Raw genomic sequence first — 27,358 nt, forward strand, 5'->3', positions numbered from 1 at the left:
TGACATGTTTTATGTTAATAAATAAGTAGAAACATCTAGTGTCTTGATTGGATGCACTGCATCCAGGATACAAAAGAAATCAGTGGTGTTAGGCTACACAGAAAATAAATGCAACTTTGGTTATACATTATACACATATTTTGGTTACACACAACAAATTATTATTTTAAAGTGTAACCCATTTTAATTTATAATGTAAGAAAGTTTTTCTTTTTTTTTCACACAGTTTTTAATTGAGTTTTGTGACATACAGAGACTCTTTTGATGGGTTTTTCAGTAATATAATGTAGTTTTAAGGCCCTGACACACCAAGGAGATCGGACCTAGTTGGACCGTCTGTGAGTGATCGTCGCCCTAGTTTTTGTGGTGTGTCCGGTTCAGTCGCTACAAATCGGCCCTCCACTGCCTTTTTGTGGCGGATTCCACATGTTTAATCGGCGTCGGCCGTTGCAGTTGGTGGGGGGAATTTCTCTGATTGGCTGTTCAGCTAAGCGTAACAGGAAAGCCAGTGCACGGGAAGAAAAACAGAAGCACCTCTTCTGTGCATCTTCCACTAATAAAAGACCAAGGGCTACAAAGCCAATGCCATTTTCACACTTGTATCAGACATTATTCTCGATTAGAAGTACCTATATTACGAGTGTTGACCGACAGCTGTAAGAAAAGGTTTTCAATATCATAACGGTCATGGCGTTCTTCCTCGTCCTCTTCCAGTTTCCCCATTTTGGAATGAAGATTACAAACTACCCCCGCCAGCTGGCATGGAGAGTTACTGCCTCTCACGCTAAAAAAAGAGACAACTAGAACACAGCTTGGCCGTTCAACCAGTTACAAAAAAAAAAAGAAACACAGTATGAGTATTCAGGGTAAATAGACCACATTATACGAGGGGGCTATAAAAGAAAAAAGAAGTTAAACAGAGTATGTATAGCATATACATTAGTGCACACACATATATGCACATACATATACACATAAAACCAAGTTTTTTACAACTGACATAATGTTTCATGACATAATTCTTATACAACAACTTTCCTATCAGTTAGCCATAATTAGGAGGGTAATTAGGAGGGCAAACTCTTAGTGAATGGTTTATTAGCTATAGACTATGGTCGTGTAGAATAAGGTACTAATGAGTGCTCAGTAATGACTAATAAGCAGCCAGTATGTTGCTAATTAGCATGCTAATGAGCAACTAGTTAATGGTGAATATTGTGACCTTGTGTTAACAAAATGTTCAATTTGAGAATATTTGAGACAATTATTATATTCCATCCATTTCCTTTTCTATTTAAGGGGAGAGCAACATGTTGTACTAAACATAAGTAGTCTTGTCTATATGTTCTCCATGTACTTGTACTAGAAATGAATATGCTTGCTTAGAGAAAGAAAATAATCAAATACAAATGTGTTAAATGTGAATTAGCAATAGAACATTTTGGGTGGATATAGGTTTTTTAGAATGCAGCATGAGTGTGTTTTGCAGACATGAAAGGTGAACTGATTTAGTTTTGTATGTCTATAGGACTACATGTACATTATTGATGTGTTGTGGTTAAGACCGACAAAAAGAAAATGAGTTGCAGAAGTTCTGACCTAGACGGAGCAGTTTAGGTGTTGAACAGCTTTCATTCAAGGTGAGCATTGAGCGAGTTATAATATGCGAGTAAAAAATTAAGAGCAAGAAAGGTTGAAACATGCAAAATGGTGTGATGCAAGAAAAAAACAGTTTGATAAGAAGAGGCATCTACCCAATAAAAACAATAAAAAAAGCATCTATTGTGTTAATGTCTGATATTTTTTAACGTCATGCTTTCAATGTGTTCATTGTTGGATGATGTGGTTGAATAAATATTTGTAAGACCTTAAAGGGATACTTCACCCATTGAAACATGAATCTGTATTGACATTGGGTCATATATGTAGTAGAAATGTGAAATAAATTTTGAAGTCGGTGCTTTCTTGGCCCAGAAAAGGTAGAAAGTGTCTTTTTGGCTCATGTGGATGAAAGACACCTAATCCCAGAATGCACAGCACCACAGACCACTCCCACTAAGGTCCTCTAGTTCATCATAATCATGATCATCATGAATCATAATCAGAAATACTTTATTAATCCCGGAGGATCGTTACATTTTCTCCAAAATATACAATATAGCAGTAGAAATATAGTAATAAAAACATTTACAGACATATTTACTTCAACACAAGTCCTCAAATGATTCCGAGATTTCTTCCAGAATTGATCTTGGAAATTCCTGGCAGAAAACAGACTATGTCTGTGTCCATAGGCAAACAGTGAGAGCACCGACACTACCAGTCCCCCCCAAGACACAAGACCGGCCTGTCAGCAGCAGCCGTTTATATTTTTTCGCCATTATCGTCTTTCTCCATAGAGCCTGTTAGCATAGCTTCCAAGCAATATGGCGAACGTTAAGTTTCGATTCTGGGAGTGAGTTCCCACCCACTGATCTGTGATTGGTCTGTAGCTTCAGTGGTCAAAAATATGAGGATCTAGCGTTGTAGTTTCACCCCGCTAACAGCAACAGCTTCCAGTGACGCAAAATCGTCATTTTGCGTCACTGGAAGCTCCTTTTCAGACTTAGAAATACAAAGATTTCCCATCTCAGGGGAATATGAAGGGCGGGATGCACGACCATTCAAAAATACTACAAGGTTTCTAATGATACAAAGCTTGATGAAAATGCGTGAAGTATCCCTTTAACTGAGAAGCTAACTGTGACTTTGTATCAATGTGTTAGTTCATCTAAAAATGGGTATTTCAGCTGGAATTTTACTGGCCCTCCTTATTAAAGTTCCCCTTCCTTCACTTGAAAGTAGGTCCAGCCACTCTTCACTTCAAACTGTGAAAGACTTACTGCAGAATACCAAGATAAAAAAAAAAGATATGTGGAGGTAAAAGAGTGAAAGAGCAACGAGAGCAGGGCCAGAAATGAAAGTGTTAAAAATGGAGTGTTACCTTTTCTTTGTCTCTCATGGATCCTTTTCCGAGAATTGACATCTTTGTGAGAGTGTCCTCCTGTAGTCTCTTTAACGAGTTCCCGCGTGGCCCGAGGAGTTTGCCGACAAAGTTAAACTGCAACAGAGAGCGAGAGCGCAGATCAATCAGAATCTGTGCGTTTGAGATAAAGAGCAAAGACATGCCTTATGTCAATCACTGCAGGCGCATTCAGAGTGTGAAGCTAATGAAAACTCATCAGCAGGTTTGACTGTCAAGTGTGGATAAGAGTCAGTATGGAAGCATTTCTGAGATGTTATATCCCAGGTTCACCGTGTCAACTTTCCAACGGGTTAAAGCTTTATAATGAACAAAGATACGCTGTGATTGCACACAAGAAAATTGTTTTGTTGTTATTGATGCAAATTACATTTTGGTCGAGCTTATCAAGAGCTTAGCTGCATGTTTGTGGGGTAATTAAATAAATCCACATCATTAAAATAAATCTTTAGAATAATCCATTAAGTTGTTGTGAAGTTAGTTGTTAGGGTAAGCCCTTTGGAAAATTGCCTAGACCATTTTCTAATGTTTTTGTTGGTGCTTTTATTAGACAGATGCATGTAGAAATGTGATGGGAAAGAGAGAGAGAGAGAGAGAAATAAGGTGCCACAACCAAACCTAACTCACTATAGCCTCATTTCCACCAAGCAGTCCGGTTTGGTTCAGTACAGTTTTTACGGTAAACCCTAAACTTGTTTGCGTTTTCACAGCCAACTGTTCCCTTATTTGGTAAGCGGAGTGTAATCCAGATGGAGATAGCCGCGTCAGCTGTGTAATAGTGTGACATCATAGCAGCCCAACACAGTGTAGCCTGCTATTAAGTTAAACATTCAAGAACACCAAGGAAACAGTCAACAAGGGACCTTTTAGGGTCGGCTCGATACCCTTGGCACCCCAACAGAAGGGTACCAAAAAAGAAGGACGGTACCGAGCCTTTATTTTGGTACCATTCCCAACTTTTGATAGTGGAAACGCAAATAAATGGGTATTGTATATACCGAAACGAACTGAACTGGACCGCTTGGTGGAAACAGGGCTTTTCATGACATTTCTGTTCTTAATTATCAAAATTCCAAGATAGATTTTGACCATTTTAGTTGCCTATGAAGGAGAATCAAAGATATGCTCAATCTTTAAACTTTGATTTATTTCCCACAATGCAGCAGCCAACAATGGGATGTCAAGTGAGTTGATCTCTAATAATTAGACTTTATACGCATGATTTCAATGCACTACTTCCATTTCCTTGACCTGCAAAACACTTTTAAATGTATAATTGGAGAACCCCTTTAAACTTAGTCTAGGAAAATAATGAAATACTGCATATTACATTCATCATGAAATATGCAGTGTGTTTTTCCTCTTCATGTTGCCCGTACCTTCTGCAGATATCCTTCTAAGAAATCAGAACAATTATGATATCAGTCAAGAATATTTCCTGCATGTTACCCGGCGTATGTAACTAAACTTTCAATGTGCAGCATTATGATAATGTGATGGTTTGAGCTAACATCGAAATTGATCACCTCTGGCATGTCGCCATCCATCAAAGGCTTCCCAGCTTAGATTACCTCAAGGTCACCGCTTTTTATACATGAAACCCAAATGTTATGCATTGCTGTGTCCAGGAGGTAGGCCGTGTGCAGACACATCTTAGTCATACAACCTTTACACAGGTTTAACACCATCCCAGCAGCAGCTGCAGACAGTCAGGGAGACAAAAGGCTGAATGATGCTGTTCTCCCTGTTTTCATGTTTTACTTGAACAGCTTTTCAGCTCTCTCCCTCAACCATCGAAGTCATCAATTAGCTAGAAGGAGGTAAAAAAGAAACAGCCTGTTTGGCTCTATACCTCACCTATATCACTCCTGCCTTTTGTTCAGAAAGAGAGTGCTTATTAGGAGGCTTCTGCCAATTCCTGGGTGACGGATTTCAGAGTGGAGGTTTAGAGATTCGCTCCGAGGCAGAAACTGACTGTTGGGTTTTTTCATTCTGGCCAGGTTGAAATCCAGCAGTTCTTCTCACTGTGTGTTCCTTCAACTTTTATAATTACTACACTTCCTGATACTGGACTGAATCATAAAAAAACAACATGGTTCCCACAGCTCTCTTTCAAATATGGAATCATGGTCACTGTGGCCCAGTGTTTGTGGCATTAGTTTTGCATGCATTGGTCTCCAAGGTCACATTAGCAATAATACAGCATCCAGTCAATAAGGCCCAGTAAAACTTCCAAAATACAGCTTTCTGAAATGTTGTGACTTTATATTACAACATTAGTTGTGGCTCAAAGGTTGCAGTTTGATTATGTTGAAGCACATAACTGCGAGGGGATACAATGAAATTGAAATCTTGAGGTTTGTATCTAATCACAGATTTATGTCACTGGAAACATTTTTTCGGCTCCCCCACTAAAATACTGATAACTTTTCCAGTCTTTAGCTTGCCATGACTGTAACTGTGCATTTGAAGGAACAATGAATCACAGTCTATCTCTACACATCATCATGTATCACTTTCTCAATTGATTTATACATTTTTCGACCAGTCATCCAAACATCTGACTACAATAGTCTGTTTTATAGAAAACTGCATCATCTTTACAACACTATTGTAGCTAAGTATATCAACCTTAGAAAGAAATCCTTCTGTGAATAACAAGTCTGCTGTAATCTACAAAAAGGGGCGGCTTTGGCTCAGCTGGTAGAGTCGGTCGCCTCTATACCGGAAGGTTGGAGGTTCGATCCCCATCTCCTGCAGCCACGTGTCTAAAGATTCCTTGGGCAAGCCACCTAACGCCAAGTTGCTCCCGCTGCTTCGGCAGCGCGTGAATGAATGGATCAGTTACTTTTGATGGTCAATTTACATATCAGCCTCTGCCACCAGTGTGTGAATGGTTGTGACCTAAAAAAAATGCTTTGAGTAGTCACAAGAATAGAAAAAGCATTATACAAGCTCAAGTACATTTACAAAAACAAGATTTTTTCTGAAAGAGAGAAAATCTGCCAAAATCAGTATCAAGTAAGGTCAGAATTTGGAAATTGGAATCGTCCAATGACATCAGTGCATCTCTGGTTAAGCTACTGACCATTGTCAAAGGAGCCATAGTCCATGATAAATACAGACACAGCGAGAGTAAACTGATAGAAGTGGACGCACAGTTACAATGTTACCATCCCCACAATGGTAAAATACTACATCGATCTGCTAAAATGCGTTCCAAACCACTGGGAGTGATTCGTACAGATCATGGGTCACAGATCGAGGGTCAACCAAATCTGGTGCACCACTACTCAGTTAAGTTTCTGTCACCTGGGCTATTTGGTAGCGTTAGAAAAAATGGCATTATTGGCTTTTAAGTAGTGAATAATGTTTTTAAGGTTTGTTAGGAACCATGCATCAATCATCTAAGTAAACCAGCATATTTGTCATGACTTACATACACATTGGAGGTTACTTATGTAATCAACACAACTATTAATCAAGAAGTCAGTATTTGACCCATCCATCGCCCCCCGCAATCACCAGAAGCTGACATTATGCCCTTGGTTCAGTCACCTAAACCACAAACTAAACCAAGCAGAAGAAACTAGAAATGATCGGAAACAATGCTAAAAGGAGTATCTGCACAACATATTCTGAAGTGTGCCAGATCTGTCCTGTTTGACTAATTGGGAGTGAGAACAACTAAAATCCATTGTCCTGCTGTGCTGAACCCTTTCCTACACTCACAATAGGGAGTATAGAGTGGCTTCCTGCAAAGTTATGACCTTGGATTGATGAATATGTAAAACAGTGTTAGGACTCTGGTGCTTCCACTAGTCCATTTCATACATCACCAAAAATGTTCCAAAACATGAAGTGAAAAAAAAAAGTGCAGAGTAATTAACATTTCTGTGTCAGGATTGTTTCATTTAGATTTTTTTTTCTATGCAAACATGATCGATCCTGCCTCTAATGTATTCACTTTTACAAAAGGATCATCAAAGGAGACATGGCTACCGTGGCGAACAGAGGGTGTCAGGAAATGTTTTAAATGTGCTGAGTTTAACTGATGCCCCATGCATCCATCATTTCCACCTGGATAGAGCCTTGATCACTGAGCTGTGCCATGCCTTGAACAGTGATTTCACACATGCAGCAGCAGACCTCTTTTACTGAAGCTTTTGTTCGGGTTGCTTGTACGCATCCCCAGCCCTCAGTCTACCAACAGTGTTCTAAATTCCAAAGGGTAAAAAGAACACTTTGAGAGAAGCTGGTTTTCTGATCATAACTAAGCACAACAGTGTTTCTTTCAAATCATAGAGTAGCAACTGTGCATACATGGACATCAGGCTGAGAGACTGAAGGAGCAAATTTACATGAATGGGAAATCTGAGCAGACTGTGGCACAGAAATTGAGCCAAACATGGATTTAGTTTGAGTTTTCCTTGAAACCAGGGACACAGTTAAGGCTCAAATATAGTTGTTTTTAAACCATCAATTTATGTTCTCATATTGCCTATGTACTACACAAGCTACTGGAGGATTATTATAGTTTAGAGGGAGCACCACATAAATCATACCACCTCAAACAGCGAAGTATAGATTCCAGATTTGCATGGTGTAATGTAAATAAACATGGCGACACCTGATGAGGTTCATCTAATGTTCAAACTCAGATCACTGTTGTAGTTGCCGACTTGAAATAGTAACTTTTCTTCAAAACTTCCTGCCACTGTTGAAGCAGAAAGTACTACCAATAGCATTTTGAAAAACAGCCAGAATAATTGATTTGTACTTAAGTCCCGCCTCTGATTAGTCAAAAAGCCAATCATAGACTTGGATTTTGGGGTGGAAATGGAAAGATCCAGAGATCTGCCGTGTTGCTTGTCTTAATTCAAATACAGCACATCATGGAGTCATAACTTCATGAAAACCAACTGATCCACAAGAACAAAGTCCTCCTCTGATAACTTGGTTAATTAAAGACTGCTTTATGAGCTTGATTTTTATTCTTAAGGACTGAATGTCAGTTTTTAAACATTGTGTTAAATGAATGTCCTTGGGGTAAAAGTGTGTCTTGTTTAATTACGTTGTCACTCCAAACAAGACAAGTGTAAAATGCAGTAAGGAACAGAACTCTTTAATATTTGTAAGGGATGTAATTTCTGTCTCTTTTTTATATATACAGTATATGGGCAGAGGTCCAGTTTTTCAACCTATTTGTGCAAGTACAAAATAAAGAAAGCAGAATCTATGTGAAGTTTGAGATCCCTCAGGGTTTAGACATTAAGATGGAGAGCAGGTGGAGGACTACCTACACAAATCCCCAGTGTCATTCTGCCCAGGGACCTTAGTTATATCTCCCCCTCTCTTGTTTTCTGTTGTAGTTCAACTGTCTGAATATACGCCCTAGAAACACTTTCAATCACAAAAGAAATACATATTGGTCAAATGGGATATCATACTTTGTGTTTTATACTGTGTGTTGGTAAAATCTAGTTTAATTTTAAGACAATAATACAACTGCCCTAATAATATTTGAAAGCACGGTAAAAGCCCCCCTTGGCACTTCTCTATAACCTTCTCTTCAATTCTGTTGTTGGGAACCTACATTGATGGACTATTGCTGTTTTCCCATAACATTTGGAAATAATGGTGCAAACTACTGTATTTTTCCAGTCCATTACAGCTCTCAAATCCAAATGTCCCTCTGACCTTAAAGCCAAGTGTTGTAAGGGTTTAATCACAAGCCTAAAAACGTGTAATTATAATACAGGAGCTATTCTAATTTTTATTTTTTGGCTCTTTAAAGTTGTCATTGAAGAGGAAATTTACAACTTTCCTTCTAAGTTTAAAAGCTAACTGAAGTCCTTTAGTACTGCTTTTAATTCAGCTCAGTGTTTATCTGTTAATGTAAATAATGGTAAATAATCATTGCATGTAACAATTTCCATTTGACTTTTCATCTTTTAATATTTAGAGGAGCAATATGTAACTAAATCGAGGAGCAACACGTCACGGACACGGAAGCTTCAGTGTTTAGCCAGTTGCCAGTTGCATAATATTTATCCTCGTTACCATGTTTCTTGTTGAGGCTTTTTAGGTCGAGTAGAATCAGTTATATCTAAACCAGGTCACTTGCCCGCCTCCATCACTGCAACACCTGTTGGTTTGCTGTTTGCCTGGTAACATGAGGGGGGAAGGGTAAAATGGCCGTGTGGGGGTGCTTTAAAACCACAAACTTCTCAAAAACTTATGACGACATACATTGTAGTCAGAGAAGCCAGCACTTCAACATAGCATGTTTCCATGTCTAATGATATAGTTTTATGATTTAATTCAGTAGACATCTTGCATATTGGTCATGTAATATGTGCACATGTTTGTGTTTTATTCAGTTTACTTGTATGTTATGTAGTTTACCAAGTAAGAGTTTCAATCTGGCTATAATTCTGTCACTGGAGTTTTCTCTTTGTATAATAAGGATATTTTTAAAAGCATTTCAACAACACACTGATTTTATTAAGGGCTTCATCCATTATAAACAAATGTATCTATGCATGAAGTATTCAATTTAATTTATTTAATTTAGATCAATTTAAGACCTTCATTATTATAGAAATATACAAATACCTCAATGTCCTTAAAGATTGTCTTAACTAATTTAATAAAAAGTCATCACACAGTAGTTTCATTTTAGTATAACAATACTGTACACAATGGACAGCGAGGGAAAGAAACAGAGGGTTAATAATTGATAGGCTCTGTAGCAGATTAATCCAGCTATGGGAATACATTTTTACCCAGCACGCATTCTCTGGAGTCACTTCAGACAGTATTATAGAGAATATATTGACACGGTGTAATGGTATTTGTTTGGCACTATTTTAAGTTCCTGACTATTTAAACAGAGATCATGCAGATTTGCTTTATATTTGTCTGACTAATGCCAGTAAATGTCAGACAGAAGTCTTAATCTCGACATTTCAACACATCAGAACCGAGTCGATACATTTGCAGAGGCACACACATCTCCTCGTATGGACAATCCTCTAAGTCTTAGTGAACACATAAATGTAATCCCTTCTGTTTATCAGAAATCAAAATCCATCTGACTCCCACTGTGATGGATGCTTTGGGCTTTAGCTAATGCTTTAGTTATCATGAGGGATTATGTGACTTACAAAAACCTGCCTGGGCTCCCGTACTGGTTCATGTCATTAGACTGTGTGAGAGGATTGTGCTGCTGCTTCTGTAATCACCGGAATAAAAGCTGATGTGTTTAATCACAGGTTGTCTCTAGCTGCTCTGTTATGGTGTCAGTCCCACAAAAAAATAAAATACAAATTGAGTACGAGAGAAAGAGCAATTGACTGAAAACATATAAAAGATTTTCTTTTCATTCACTGTGTTCAGCTGATACATAACAAGCATGTGGATGATTAGAAAGACAGCCAATGTGAGTAGAGAAAGGCAGTATGATTAATCACACTTACTTTGAAGGCGGTTCAGAGAGGGAGGGGGAGGGAGGGAGGGAGGGGGGGGAGGCTTGCATCTGAGATTTTTTTTCATCATTCGCTGAATGTAATACTGGGAGCCTGGCGAGAGGTATGCTTACAAAGAACCAGCGCCGAGTGATTGTGCTGAGGACAGCAGGACAGGAACGACAGCAGCAGGATAAATCACCGCTCCCAGCGCAGAGAAAAGCCACAGTCTGAACTGGAAATAAACCAGTGGGACTCCTTACGCCTCGCTAATGGCCTGCGGTGCTTTTTGCCAAAAGAATGCTCTCCGATAGAGGGCCAACAGATCCGGAGAATTGTACTGATGAGTGCTGATAGTGGATCCTTGTTCAAAAGGTGGGGTATTTTTAGACCCTGAGTAGGAGTGACATTGTGTGTCACACTGCTTAAATCTTGATCTATATTCTTAGATTATATTTCTATACCGACTAGGTTTCAGTTAAACATGGTCTTGTTTTTAAAGACAGCTCTGTGTGCAGCATCAATGTGTCCATTACACAACAAAACAACACTATCCAACACCAGAGTATCATCACTCCTGCAAATATCTTGGAAAGTCTAAAAATTCATCGGTGTTGGGTTTAACGAATCACAGCTGGGGAACAGCTCCATTTTTATCACAGGGTATCAGCAGTCTGGAACTTGCAGTGTGGCGTCTGTTTTTTTCCCCACCCCGTTTCATTTTGATAAAAAGCTATGTTTGTGGAGGATGGATTTAACCTCTCCACGTGTGCCGCTCCTAAATGGCTATTTGGAAAAATGTCTGTACCACTTCAATGCCAGAAGCCAAGAGGTGATGCTCGCAGCTCAGGAGAAAACCCATTCAAGTCAGACCGATCACTCTTGCCATTGCTGCCTGTCACTTGGAACAAATTGAATTTGTCTTCCTTCGGTGGCTTGTTGGAGCTCTAAACAGCGTATTAGTGGCTCTACTTATCAAAGCTGTCAAAGCAAATCTGTTAAGCTGTGAACCTGGGAGACTCCTATCAGCCTCCAGATGACACCACATACATAAATATATAGTTTTTAGTACTAATTAATAGTAAATATGTACATCTAGCTTTTTATCAGTGTAAGTTAACTCCTGGTGGGAGTAATTACTCTCTTTCTCAAAGTTTAGGAAGTTCTAGTGTACTTTAAAACTTTTTTTGAAGAGTTGCAGTTTCTGAAGCATGTATGAAGTACACTTAAAAGTGAAAGAAAAATGTATTTGATCAAATAATTAGAGTTACTGTTTTGTAACTTTGGTGGAAGTATGTGTCAAAGAAACGTGCACAAAACATTGGCAGCCCGAAAAATAAATTCTTCAAAGCAGGTTACATCATCAGGGGCAAATTTGTAACAAGTTTAAATCTGGTGAGGTGTAAAAAAAAAAAAAATTAGGGGAGTTTTTATTTAAAGCTAAATTTGACTCATTTAATTATAGTAATAAAAAAAGAAAAAGAGGAAACTTTAACTAGCTAGATTTGAACACTGTGTATAACATTAAAAGAATACCATTACGATGGAATTTGACTCTTTTTTTTATTTATTGAGATTCTTTTTTTTTTGGGGGGGGGGGGGGTGGCTTTTTTTGATAGGACAGTGGAAAGAGTAAAAAAATCAGGAGAAAGGGGGTGGGGATGGACATGCGAGAAAGGGGCTGCAGGTCAGACAAACCCGTGCCACCAGCTTCGACGACAACAGCCTCCACACAGGGCATGATCTATCCGCTAGGCCATCGGCGCCTAAAACTTTGTAATATGTCAAGTCGAAACTCGAGTTATTCTCGCACCTCTATACAAAGGACTTAATTAGATCGAAGATTTTAGTTCATTGACTACTTGTTGTGTTGTGTTGTGTGTTTTTTAACAAAACACCTGACAGGCTAAACTTCAGCCTCAGCTATAGTTAATGTTTGGTGCTAATTGCTAATTTTAAATATGTTAACAGGGTGTCTGGTGATTTTTCTGCATTATAAATAAAGTGTTTAGTTTCTCCTCATGCAAGGAATGTGCTCACAAGTTAATATTTTTCAGAGACAGTTAATCTAATTTTAAAAGTGTTGACAGAGGGTTTGTCTGACACATTGTGTGGTGAGTCTTCAAAGTTGCCATGAAGTGTTGCATAAACTAAAGTTGCAGATCTTATTCAATATTATTTAACAGTGCATGACATCCAAATTCTAACAATATTGAGCAGAGACAGCATGTTTCGTCAGCTTTGTTTGTTCATGGTTTTGACTCCTGACTGCTGCGTCTCCTCCCTGCTGTCTTCCCCATCCACACACCGCAGGTTACCGCTGCAATTCCCTCCGGAGGGCCGAGGTGAAAACTTGAGTGATGTCCCCATCTAAGAGCGGCCCCTCTCACTTTTACACCAACCTCCCTGTCGCGCTCCCAGCGGGAAATCCCTGTCATGCAGCGAGTGGGTGGCTCCATAAATGCTGCAGCTGGGCTTAGGCTCCTCGCGGCGGACGACGCCGAAGTGCTCTCAAAAGGCGGCGACAGTGTTATCATTCAAAACCCCTTCAAGTGGAGGTCACAGTGAAGCCGACTGTCTAGGACTCTGAACATGTGACTTATGTGCTGCTTTGCAGTCGTACTCTCACCCTCAAAAGCTATTATTTTCCATGAAAAGTAGACTTCTTGAACTTGAAAAAAAACAAAAAAACCTAGAGGTGTATTATAAGAAATCCACCGCACACTCAAGAAAATGAAACCCACTGCGAGATAATTCCTCTGAATCATATATTCATAAATATTCATTGACAAATTAATATAGCGAGACTTCAGAGCGTCATTGAGCAAGGTCAGTGTAATAGAGAGGTGTGTGTATGAGGGAGGAGTGGGAGGATTACAGTTGTAACATTAAGAGCTCAAACAATTCTTCAGTAGGTAACATCCCTAATATAGTTCTACCCCAGTTCTGTCAGCCGACACGCTGCATGCCTGCATGCTGTCCTCGAAAATATGCTACATCTAATAACATAAAGCATCAACAAAATGTGTCAAGTGACTGTTGTAAGAAATTTAAATCAAAAGCAGGCGGCTTCATTATCTATAAATAACACCATCTAAAATTCTCTATCCGTGCACATCACATTCTCACAGAAGTCTCTGGTGGTGTTAAGGATAGCACTTACTTTAGGAAACTGCTTGACTGGTATCAAAACTTTCTGGCCCAGTTTCATGTTCTTGTTAATGACGACGTCGATGAACTTCTCCTCTTCTTTCCCCTCTTCCTTCCCCTCATCTTTCTGAATTTTCTCGATCTCTAGAGAGGAGGGAGGGAGAAAGAAAAGGAATCAGTTGGTGTTGACAGTAGGAAATAGCAAATAAACAACAAGCCTGTAAAATGAATCGAGCGGATAAAAACTGATCTTCATTTTCATATGACGGAATATTTCATTATTTTCAGGAGGAACTTGTGATGTTTATTTGCTTTCTTTTCAAGGGAGGGATAGGAACATCAATATTAACTCTCACTTCTATGACTTTGAGAGCAGAGCTGGAGGCAGGATGCTGTTAGTCTAGCTGAGCATAAAGACTGTTGGTCAGTCAGTACAACGCAGTAATATGAAGAGTAATGTGATGAAACGATTTCTTCAAAGAAAAAGGTTTTCCATTGACCCAGTAATGTTCTGCATTGTTCACACATAGCGTATTTTCTATCTGCAGTTTTTTTTTTTTAAATCAGTATGTTATATGATACCTGACATGATAAGCTCACAGTGACTAGAGAGAGTCTGCATAGACTTCCTGCAGCTCCTCTTCAGCAGCAGATAGCTACAGCACATAACTCAGTGTAAACCGAGACATTTTCATTTAACAGTTCTGTTCTTGCAAAGGTTTACAACATATAAAAACGTCCTTTTAATCCATGGCCTTAAGGGATGCTGATAGACCTTTTTATTTCTGAACAGAACAAGGCTGAATGTTTTCCTGACTGATTTCTGAACTATATAAGCACAGACATGACATCGGCATTGGCTTGAATTTGGTAAAGTAATATAAGTATGTCAATAGAAACGGGACAAATAATTGGAAGTTTAATCATTAGTAAAAACATGTCTCTTGCATCTCTGTATTCCACTTTGGTACAGTTACTGTACAAAACCAAAAAAAATCAATACCACAGCTTCAAAAATGCAAGACCTAGGCACCCAGGACTGTGTTTTTTCTTGTTTTGATTACCTCAAAATGCAAGAAAACTCCTGCATACTGTCTTAACTGAACAAAAAATATACCCATTATGTTTAAAAAATGACTTTAAATCTGAGGGGGTTTTTTTTAAGCTTTGGCACTTTTTGACACCAACGATCATTAAAATCACAAACACTGTATCATTCTAAAAACTTGTGGTATTGAAAAGCATCGAGCACAATTATGTAACAACAGTGATTCATTTGTCATCTAAAATAAGATGAGATCATGGAGGCAATAAGCAGATTCTCCGATGTGTTAAATCATTTTTTTTAATAATAGAGGGACAGGACAGTGGATAGAGTCAGAAATCAGAGAGCGAGAGAGAGAGAGAGAGAGAGCGTATGGAATGACGTGAGAAAGGAGCCTAGGGTTGGATTTGAACCTTGGTCGCCCTCTTTAAAGACTACAGCCTCTGTACATGGGACATGCAAACCAGCCAGCGCCTCTATTAAATTTAAACTGCTGGTCTATAAAATGTATTGAAAAATTCTAAATGCTCGGTCAATTTACCCCAGACATCCATAAAGAGCCTTTTTTTCTGAACACAAAATATACCACCTTTACAGTGACGTAAAACAAAGCACCATGAGTTTTATTATCTTGACAAACTTACTAACAGTTAAACAATTATCATAAAACCTGTCTTTGTTTAGATAGAATCCCATTCCTGGCAGTATTTCAGGTTTTATTAACCCTATAACTCCTTGTTAACGAACCCTTTCCCTGACTTCATGTATTGACAAGCCATGATAGATCCCTTCAGGACCATTTATCCCACCTACTGCTGGAGTCTCCATCACCATAACACTTTGTAATTTAAGCAGGGAACACCAATTTCCAAAAAAAAAAAAAAAAATGATGGGGACACTAGAGCTTACACCTCCAGGCTACCAAAATATTGGCTGTCACGCTTCCTCTTTTGGGAGAAGTAGACTTTGATGTATTTGGAGATGTAACCTTGAACGTTTAATCAGATGGATAACATCTGTGTTTCAGTGCCAGCAAAATGGTTTTTCAAAGAGGGCAGCTGAGAGGTGAAGGGAGGCTGCGACAAAGACTCCAGGCTAAAAGCCCGGCAGGGGAAAGGGTGAGGCAGAGGGCCAGCTCTATAATAGATTGATTTCTTGTGTTCAAAATGATTTTTTAATGGAAAAGATATGATGAAAACAGAGCGGGCAGGATGCTTTGGCTTTACAGTTCCTGCTCTGATAGAAATTATTGAAGATTTGGTGAGAATCAGATGTAATTGTGATTAAACTCCAGTAAAACAACCTTTAATTTTAATGTGAGACCATGATAAACTAAAACATTTACATGTTCAAACAAGACAAGACGAGATAAAAACACATATCTATTTTATCAATGACTCAAGTCAGAAATAAGCCAGGTGCAAGTGCTGCAAACCAGGAAGTAAGAAGACAATTGTGATCCTCAACAAAGCTCTGCAGCATCACATTTGCAGAATGTAATTAAAACCCTTGATATGAGGTTTAACGAAGGATAAAAGGAGTATCAGTGAGATGGAGATATCTTTAAGCTTCAGTTTATCCCAAAGGGGGGCAGAGAGTGCACACGTTCTGAAAAAAAAAAAAAAAAGACAACATTAATATTAATGCATCGCCTAGCAACATGCCAAGACGGAGTTTCCTGCCTTCTACCAGGCGTTGTCCTCAAAACATGCAGGCTCTGATGTGTTCAGAGATCGTGATGGAGATTGTGTTTCAACTGCAAAATCCCTCTAATTTCTTTATTTAAAAAAAAAGAAAAAAAAAGTGTTCGGCACATACTTTGGTCTTATCCAAAGAGAACATTTTGCATTTCAAGTCCAAATAAACTCCAACAGGGCACAGCGATCATTCAGCAGGTTTAATAAACAACAACACAGCAGCTTCAATGAGCTCATCCTCTGAACATGGCAACACACAATCAGCTAGTGTGAATTACCCAACCACAGTTTTTTTTTCATAGATTTTCTTTTTCAAAAGATCTTGTTTTAGCTTCCGTGTTTGAGAGAGACGATGTAGCAGCATGAACTGAAAACCACCTCCACCTCCGAGTCATTACCGAGTGTTCAAAACGGATTTAAACATGCATCACTGACACGAGCGCACTATGCCTGTTGTTTTCTTTCATTTTCCCCTTCCAGCTCTATGAAACCCCTCGCTTCCAGCTGCAAATGGTTAGTGAATAGCGTGATATTCTAATTTGCCCATTTGAGAGGCAAAACCAAAACCTTTGTTGAATCTGAGCTGTAGAATCCTGGTACCCTTATATCACTAGAAGTCTATTTTATTCCTTGTTATGTTGTTGTTGTGATTTTTTTATGTGACTACGAAGCGTCCTTTCCACTCGTATGTTTGCTTGTGCTATGAGACGAATGAAAGACTTTGTGGGTTAATAACGCTAATGTGTCTCAGCTGCTCAGAGACCCAAATGGAGTGAGTGGATGCAGTCTTCAATAGAAAAAGAAATCCCTCGAGGCATGTTTTGTTTGACTCTATGGGCTCTGAAGAAGTCACTTGACCTATATATTGTTGTATGTATGTACATTCTGGTCCCCTGATCAGCATGTCTCTGCTTTAACAAGTTGCTTTATCCTTTTTCTTGAAAGCATCTGAATACTTTTCATTCTTTTGCTTCATATTTGAGTCTCGCAGGAGTTGTAAAATATTTCCTATTTGTCCTTTGGAATCTTTGGCTACAAAATACTTAAATACAACTTAATGTTAAGGATTAAGGATGTTACCAAACATTGCAACACAATTCAAAATTTATACAAATTTAAATCGATGACACAAAAAAATGGTGCAATATTTTATTTAACCAGGAGAGGGCACTGTCTGCTTTTATCCTAGTGTTTTTTTCCGATGAAGAGAGGCAAACGAGGAGGACACAAAAGAAGAATTTTAGGTTGAGATTACATCTTGTTTCAAAGCGGGGTTCCTAAAAACAAATTGAATAGACAAGACAAAAACAGTATGTAAATACTGCAAAAGACTGATGAACGACAAACAGCACAACCAACATGATGCAACACAAAAAAGCGCTGAGTTGAGAAGCACAAGACACAAACTGACTGATGCATGCTGGGAAGCACCTCATCAAAACATGTGCAAGAGCCACAGAGATTTATGCGAGTCATACCCTATTAGAAAAGATTAGGTTATCAATATTAGGTATATATATATATATATATATCTTCTGCAGCCTCATGTCTGATATGTCCTTGGGTAAGACACTTATCCCAGAATAGTACCCGCTGCTTTGTCGGCGGAGTATGAATGTGTGTGAATGGATTAGCTACTTCTGATGGTCACATAGCAGCCTATGCCATCAGTGTGTGAATGTGTAGGTGTGACAAGGTGTAAAAGCGCTTTGAGTAGTCAGAAAACTAGAAAAGCACTATACAAGCTCAAGTCCATTTATCATATTAATTGTGCTTTATCTCTAATGTATTATAATCTGTCTCACAAATGACTATAATATTCTCATCTCACTTGCTGTCCATTCTGGTCATGCTCTTTTCTACACAGCAGACTCACACACATATATACACTGTGCACACTGCACCTTCTCACAGTGCCTTGTCCCGCGTCGTCTTCCCTAAGTACGTAGCTATTTTTGTGTGTTTCTGCTCAATTGACAAAATTAAGACGTTCAAATAAGACTGACCGCATTTCCAAATGAGTCACTCTGTTTTCAAAGGCATGAGAAGCTTCAGTTTTAACAAGAGAGATCACACCTTACAGTAAACGATGCATTTACTAAAGGGATGACCAGCGGATATATGCTTGGGCATCTATGAATATAGCTGTAACATCCATGTACAGGAAAACACTAGGATGTGACTTGCTATGACATTTTTCATTCTAGGAATGTTTTTCTCTTTTAACCTTCTTTTGGGGTAATTCATTTTGTTAAGTTGGACTTATCCGAGCCACAACTTGTCACCAAACAGCAGCATGTGGCCCAGGAGCTGCGGCTTAAGTATAGCAGATTTAGAATAATAGGATAAATGAGTGGTCAGGTAACTAGGTTCCCAAAAGTTGTATTCAACCCAAACAAAATCAAAAGAGAGGAAATCTGAAATGCAGATTACATACCCTGTTTGAAAGGAAAACTGTGCGCCATCCATGTTTCTATTATAAGAACTGGATTTAAAGGAAACATGGCGCCTTGTCAATTACATGAAAATGGCTGGGCATAGGCAACACTTTTTTCAGACTCTGGGATGATGTCATTGAACAGCAGCACACTACACATGCATGCTACTCTTACTTCCTCCACACACACTTTTACAACCAATTTTTTCAAACACATTTCACTTGATGGATTAATTATGTTATTTTTTTATTAACCAGATGTGCAAAGGCGAGAAACTTTGTGGGATTGAAAATTCTCACTTGACTTCCCGTCTTTCTTTCCTCACAAACCTTTTTCTTGTGTACACAAGAAGATGCAAGAACAAGACAAGTGAAGAGGCAGCTAAACAGTGCATGCTGTTTTGTGTGATTCATCACCTATGGTCCCTTTTCTTTAAGAGTAAAGAAAAACCTCACCTGGCCTTGAAGTGTGGCACACATCAACCTTAAAGGGCAGCACCATGACAAATACGACTGTATGTTGAACTAAACCAAATTATCCCTTAGCTCTTTGCAAAATCAAAACACTTTTGAAGCCTATAAATCAAAAGGATCAAATTCTATTCTGTATGCATGGCACATTTGCAGCGCCTCTTTGGTCCATGATCAAATCAAACTGGAGGAATGAAAAGAATTCCGCTGCTCTTATTTATTAAGAACAACTGGCGTGTTGCTGCAGCTACAGCTCTCTCATCATATTCAACAACGAGTAGAGAAAGTGGCTTATTCTGAGCACAAAGACCACAGAGCCAATGATTATATAGACAGCTGAGACATATAAGCTTTAAATGATTTTACTCTCTTTGCAAATGGCAACACCACATTCAATTTATAAACTTGTTGAATACAAGGTTTTTTCATTTTAAAATATAAGACCATCTCTCTTTCTTAAAAGTCTCTTTCCTGGGTTTTCTTGGAAGCTTTAGAAGGAATTCCCCTGCGTCAAGTAGGGCAACTATACGCAACCTTTTCACACATTATAAATACATTTTGCAGTCTCTTCAATGTATCGGACTTGAGAAAAAGCAAAAAAGTGTCCCAGCTGTCTGCTCTTCTATTAAAAATGGATTTACTTAACAGCAGCTCTGTGATTTAGGCCTCCCCATTTAAAATTCATAAGCTGGGTAGATTTTTGCGGGATTATGCATGACTTCAGCTGCTGGTTGGAGAGCTGAGTTGATAACAGAGGTAATTGGGTCATTAAGACTACATGGAGGGCTTTAGATACAACAAGCACAAAGCAATTAAGACATACTCATGTTTAACCTGCACCTCTCATCCCTCAAACAGATTACATGAAAACAGCGCTGTTAAGGAACAGTATAAACCAACCTAATACAGCTGTTCAGGTTTAGCTGTCAATGATGAGTCTATCCCCCCTCCCCAACTTCATCGAGAATCAGAAATACAGCAATTATTCGTGGGGGGAATTCGGTCGTTACTATTGCTCTTACACACAGTATAGCCGTAGGAAATACTAATATATAAGAGCAAAAAGCACAGAGTATGTGTAGAAGTAAAACCATGTTGAGTATTAAAGATATAAAGATACAGTATAAAGATAGCAGAGAGTTGAAGAAATTAAGAAATGTAATGTACAAAAAGGTGATATTGCATTGTGGGGGGGGGGGGGGGGGGGGGGGGCAGTGCAACTCTTCATACAGCCTATTAAAAAAAAGGTTTTTCACCAAATATAAACTGAGAGATAACCCGATGTGAACCAGGCGGAAGGCAGAGAAGACTCATCTATTATTGTATAACACTATAATAAATAATTATATTGCATTCCATTTAAATAGCAATATAAGGGCAGCTATGCATGTTTCATATCCTATGACTGATTACAAATAATATCGCAGTACTTAGAGCCAGTGTGGCTTTAATTTAAATGTGAAAAATAGCATTGGGTCAGCTGTTCTCTAATAAGGCAGTCTGGGTGCCCTTAGTGGTGCTCCTCTTGCTCCATACATATTGTTTACCAAGTTCACAGCTAACAGATATAATGAGGAGTGCATTTTCCCTGGTGTGTGCAATGATTCATACACTAATTATCCCAGACCTTATAGTGGCTTTGGATGTTCAAGGAGATTCTGACACCAGTTTCTGTATGAATCTTTGCATGAATCCGACAGAGTTTAAATTATACATTTCAAGGTTGTCGTTTTTATCTGTGTCAGTGACGCTGCGAATGAGACTATGTAAGCAGGAAACCGAACCTAACACTCTTGCTTTATTATTGGGATTAATTGTGGATCTGAAATTTTCTTTAGAATTTCTTGGAAATTAAAAGCATTTTATGACATTTTCTTTTGCCAATGGCTCAATCTATATTAATTTATCAAGCAGCCACTTCAGGTGTTGGGGGGGAAAAAAAAGAAGCCGATGTGGAAGTTCAAAAACCTGCAGTTCTTTAAGTGTCCACTTGAGGTTGGCTGCAAAAGACCCGGTGGCCACTTTCACACTCATTCTAAAATCTATATTTTACAGTAGAAATGAACCTGCATACAGTCTGGTTCAAAAAACTAAATTTGGTCTGAATAGCCCATGTCTGCTCGGGTGGTGTATTTTTCATAAATCTGTTTTGATCTTATGAAAGATCAGAGTTATTCATCTTACAGGTATGGCTGATCGTCCATGTAGCTGTTTCTCAGGAGGCTTTAGGCCGGCCTCAGCTCTGGTACATTGCCTGTTATTAGACTTACCAAAAGTTAAGTTGAGACAGCATTTTCAATATGACGACCACCATTGATGGGCTTCAAAAGTCCCCTTCAGTAACCAATGGGCGACATTACTGAGACTACGTCCATGTTTTATACAGTCTTTGGTATTAGGATAGGATAGGATAGGATAGGATAGGATAGTACTTTATTGATCCCCAGAGGGGAAATTCGGGCGTTACAGCAGCACAGACAAGAAAGCTCGAAAATACAAAATACACATTAAACAGAATAAATAAAAATAAAAAATAAAAATAAAAAACAAGGGGTATATACAAGTACAAAATGAATGATGAAGTTAGCAGGGGGGAATTGAGAATATTTATCCAGCTCCTGTTATAGGTTGTTTTTCTTACCCATCTAACAATCATCTCCAATAATATAAGAGATGTTTAGCATTTAATTTATCACAGTGTGGTATCTATTATTATGTTTAATTTTGAAAGGTATGGGTTGAGTTACATTTATTATCTCTAAGCAAAGCTTCACAAATGAATGATCATCAGATATACAGAAAATGATTATGTTTCCATATTCATTTGTGTTTAATGAATGTTTTCTTCATTGAAGTATAACACAGACAGGATGCACCTGTATAGAACATAGAAGCTCTGCTGGCATAAATAATTGATTTGAAAATTGGAAGACAGTGAGTTTTTCTTTCTGCTCTGGCAAACATCTGAGACAATAAGAATAAATCTGTTCTAAATAGTGCAATGTTAGTTCATCGGCTTCATGCCGCCACTTCCTTCATGAAGCGGATGCGGCGTGCTGCTGTCTGTGCCAGACAGACTCATTATTTTGTTGTTTTGCAATAAAGGTCAAATGAATGAAGTGCTCCAACAGGGATGTTATATCATTACTCCAATTTTCTAGGTTCATTCCACCAGAAATATTTATATATAACAGGTGAAGGGACATTGAGGTCACCAAGTTTCAAATGTTCAAGCTTACAAAGCCAGAGCACAAGACGCACTTTTAATACCTTTTTTATTTCATCTTGTAATTTGGCTGTGTCCTATATATATATCAGTGCAACCAATATAAAATTACTGACGCACGTGCCATCATTAACGCGAGTACTATGCAACCATCATCACATTGCACTCGACATAATATGTTTGTAAAATTCGCTTCCATTCAATGAGTATTGCAAGCTGTATTGGGAAACATAGCGACGCAGACCAGGCTCGCAGCACCACTGTTTTTTGTTTTTTTAATATTTATTTTTGGGCTGTTTGTACCTTTAATGGAGAGATAGGACAGTGGATAGAGTCGGAAATCAGGGACTGAGAGAAGGGAACGTCATGCGGGAAAGCAGACACATGTGGGATTCGAACCTGGGCCGCCCGCTTGGAGGACCATAGCCTCCATACATGGGGCGTGTGCACTAACCACAGCGCCCCGCAGCTCCACTGTTTAACGTTTTTTCTCCCTCACCTGATCATAATCGTGCATTTAAAGAAAAACGGTGGTATATTGTTCAAGTAAATAATCCTTGTGGACTGCTGGTTTGATTGGAAGACTCCTTAATTAAAGTCAACAAGTGACCAGCCGAGGTGGGCAGCACAACTCGTGGACTGTTTGTCCATAATCCACAGAGCTGCACAGAAATTGCACTTTGTGAACTTTGCTGTGGAAATCATAAAGCAAGGATATAGTTTAAACTAGGGCCGTCAAACGCTTACAATTTTTTAATTACAATTTATCGCTAGATTTCTATAGTAAATCGCGATTAATCCCAAAAATCGAATCACGTTTGAAATTCCTCATCTTTAACTCGTATTGGGGTCGTTGTAAGCGATTCTTTTGGGAGTCAACTCTTTTCTGTTGGGATGAAAATGGAAGCATTCTAGCCATTTTATTATTTTTGGTATAACTGGAGTAAACAGTCTTCATTCCTGTCTAAATACTGAAATCCAGTATCATGACATGTTACAAGGGAATTTAGAACGTTAGCTGGTTGCCAGTCTCAATAAATCCAGACAAACTGTGTTTCTTTTGACATATTTTATGTTGTTGCTTCATCCTGTTGAGACGGCAGCACACTTACTGACTGCTGAGGGTTTCAGGCAGTATGGTCAGTGCCAGAAACAGTTCGCCCCACACAGATATCATGTGCGCTACCAGTGTGACCACACACATTTAGCATGAATCATAGTGTCAAGGCTGTGACCCTTGAAAGAGAAATGTTAACGCTAAAAAAGAAAAATAGAGAAAAAAAAAAAAAAAAAAGCGCCTCTACTCAGTCCTGTCCTGAAATCTCAATTTCACTCTGGCTCCTCCATTGCCTTGACAAGGTCAGGCTGGCAGCAGGAATTCGTCTCGCCCCCTAATCTGGAGATTACATTCTCGGCGGCCGGGCGAGGCCCTCCCTTCTTCCCTTTCCCTTTCTGCCTCTCTCCCTGCAACCCTGCCAGTCTGGCTCTCTACTGCGAGGTAACGAGCCAAGACCCGCTTACAGTGTAGAGATAATGTCCACGGATTAAGACAGAGAGCCCCTCGAGTGGTGCCGCTTTCATTTCAGTATCCGGCCTGCGAAATATCATAAATATATCCAGCCAGTCAGGGACTCCATTCTGGGGATCTCTGTGGAAGTCGGACTCACATGATCTTAATCCGCCAAACTAAGTGGTAATGGCTGAAGCATTAGACAAATACAAAAGAAAATTTTCACTGCAGAAATCATGGGATCTTTAGGAATGCTCTTGTCACCCTTAGGGGGAGTCGGATTTGAAACGGTTTGGTAAGAACATTAAAGTTCCCTGAAGATCCCCTTGGGTGGCGGGGTTGTTCAAAGTGCAGAATCTTGTTTTTTTTTTTTTTTTTAAGGCTTTAAGGGTGCGACTTTCCTCAAAGATGCCAGAATCGCTTAAGGCGTCTACCTTATGTGGCAGCATTCCATCTACTTTAGGCCTGTGTTGTTTGCTTATCATTGGGGATAGTCTCAAGGCACATTTATCTTGGCACCTGTTCATTTAAAGACTTGCTCACAAGAAGATTATCAAAGTGTTCTCAACCTGCCAGAGGATTTTGCTGTACATATTTACCCGCATCCATGAAATCTCCGGCTGCTGCAGCAAACACAGCAAAGCGTTAGAGATGGAGGTTTTGTGGGAGATGATATCAACAGGGGGGTGTTGGTGTTGTTTTAGTTAAGCTCACCTGTGGTTTCAAATAAAAAAAATAAGCTAAAAAAGTGAAGTGAGAGAAAGTAAAAATTAGGCCGTACACCAGACAACAATAAGGACGAGATATTTGTGTTCTGAAAAAATAACTTCCCATCACCTGTCTGCAAATAAAAAGTGATAAAAGAAGCTCATTCTCTTGTCATACTGGTCTATAAGATGCTTAAATGCATTAGTATTTTCACTGAGCAGTGTACAAAGGCAGATGCAGGAAACAATAGGATTGGTGCATGTTCGGTTGAGCAACATATTATTCCACACCCTGATTAAATGCTAAGACCCTTTCCCTGCTTATAATATGACAAAGGCATCAGCAGCATAATGCAAATGCTGGAAACCATCTCAATCATCCAGTGAAGTTACAATATTATGAAGGAAGCGTATTTAGAAATAATATAATCCTCATAAGTTCATATTTACTTGAGAAAACAAATACTACTGGAATAAACTTGCATTTGAGCTGTCTCAGTGATTCTGCCATCACATCAACTCCCGAGTGAAGTGTGAGGTTGTGTATAAATATTCGAATAATAATAAAACACACTGTATAATTTGCTGACCTTGCTATATGGAGTGGATGTAAGAGCCAAATCATATCTATCCTGAACATTTTTTAATCTGTAGCCGAAGAGATGTTGAATTTGGAATGATTAGATCCTCAAACATCCTATATGGGTTAATATTATTCCACCATACATAATTCATATTTCTCAACATGAAATATTCTGTTTTCATACAATGCATCAGAAAACATAAAGCTCTCGGAGGATTCCTGAAAGCCGCAGGATGAAGCTGACACTTCCGAAACGCAGAATGGGCATCAAACTTGCTGGTCATTTTTTGTATTATGTTGGGGCAACAGAGGAGCTCTTTGTGACCCCCAGGCCATCATATCTTGGTCAGTGTCGAGGTTCTGTTTGGCCAAATTAGACTGAATAAAACCAGAAAACAATACGAGATGAGTTTTTCTGATGCACGCCAAGTAAAAAAGTAGATCAACTTTTCCAAGATTACTTTAAAAACAAAAGTTTAGGGTTCGATTTCGCTGCCGTATCTTAAAAAGGACATGACAACCCAATCATTATGAACACATCTGCAGTTCCTGAATGATTGTGCTCATGTTGGAGAAAGGTGTTATATTATATTGTATAAGTACATGCACAAGCCTCTAGCAGCATGACCCACTGCACCTATAGCCCTTTTTGTAATGCTGTAAATAAGCTCTAGGCTTTTTTACAATGGCTGCTGTCACATTGCTAGCCCGTATGTATTTTTAAGCAGCAAAAAAGGCCTGACATGGGAAGAACCGTGCAAACATCAAACTCACAAACCGCTTTAGGCTGAATCCCAAACTCCACACTCCAGACTCATGGGCTTTGAGGCGTGTGAAGTCCAGGTGGTTCACGGTGAGTGTGTGAGCGGTCAGTGCTGTCCCGCAGTGAAAATCTTCAAATGTGTAAGGGCACTGATGTGGACTTCTCAACAGTAAATTACACACTTTCAGTGAGCCTGCACGTCTGTGGGCTTTCCTGTTGGGGGGGTCTTCTGGGATATATGATAAGAAGGAATGCAGCCACAAATATAATGAAGATTAAGCAAATATATAACACATGTAATGGGAACCTGTAACAAGTCTCTTTGTAAATCTTTGGTCAATAAAGAACCTCCATTATACCGAAGACTGACCACATGACTGGCTGAGATGTGATACTTATTAAAAGCCTGTATAATCCCAAAGATGTTGGTCTAATGTTAGAAGACACCCATTCACTGTTCTTCGCTCAGATTACCTCTTAGATGAATCACAGTCTTTGTTTAGCATTCCAAAGTAGCAGTGCAGCCTGTAATGCTTTCTCTTCATTAGGCTATCTGCTGGACAGGCTATCTGCTGGACAACTAAACACCCATAGACCCAGTCTGTGTGTGTGTGTGTGTGTGTGTGTGTGTGTGTGTGTGTGTGAGTGAATGAATAGAGAGGGAAGAAAAGCATGGCGCTGCACAGATTAATCATTTTTAAATTAACAATAAATCATCTATCTGGTCACACCCCAACCTCAACAATGTTTTTGTGGACCTCAACATGAAAGGACCACAGCAAGGCCACTTTTTCCCTGCAATTAACACATGAGCTGATGTTTATCGGTTTGACATCCCTTTGCCTAATGAAGTTTCCCATAAAACTGTCATTAGGTTGCAAAAACGATGGGGGGGGGGGTATTAGGAGATGAAAATGAAAACTGTGCAGCTTAATGTACATCATTATCCGGGACTCATCTCAGGCCACATTATCAAAATACACTGAATCATCATAACTGGTAATGACTAGACCACCTTCATTTTTTATTTCAATTACTCATCACATGTCAATTAAAACTGCAGACAAATGCATGAAAGCGCGGAAGTGCCTCTTAAAAGCTTTGGATCTGTGCACACTGCGTCTCAGATTCTGGTAAATTCATTGCAACAGTAAGTCATGGAGCATTAAAGGGAAGCACTAAAGGGTGTGTGTGAGTGGTTACGATATTATATATCACGCATATTATTTTTCTAACGTGGCGTCGAGCAAACATGCCGCCTCTCAGCATCACTTGTCC

The 27,358-nt window shown here is 39.0% G+C and overlaps 1 protein-coding gene across 2 annotated transcripts in view; it reads right to left on the reverse strand.

Moving 5' to 3' along the window:
• Nucleotides 1–27,358, reverse strand: part of khdrbs3 (KH domain containing, RNA binding, signal transduction associated 3) — a 127,974-nt gene that overhangs the window by 58,376 nt on the left and 42,240 nt on the right. For both annotated transcript variants that reach the window (XR_009676217.1, XM_061060465.1), the window contains exons 2-3: nucleotides 13,655–13,785; nucleotides 2,984–3,100 (exon numbers count right to left, since the gene is read on the reverse strand). Coding sequence is in view for 1 of the 2 variants with exons in the window: in XM_061060465.1 (XP_060916448.1) it covers nucleotides 2,984–3,100; nucleotides 13,655–13,785 (248 nt within the window). In the remaining variant the exon portion in view is untranslated. The remainder of the gene's footprint in view (nucleotides 1–2,983; nucleotides 3,101–13,654; nucleotides 13,786–27,358) is intronic.

Source organism: Labrus mixtus, chromosome 16 (genome assembly GCF_963584025.1).
Source record: "Labrus mixtus chromosome 16, fLabMix1.1, whole genome shotgun sequence".
Lineage (NCBI taxonomy): Eukaryota > Metazoa > Chordata > Actinopteri > Labriformes > Labridae > Labrus > Labrus mixtus.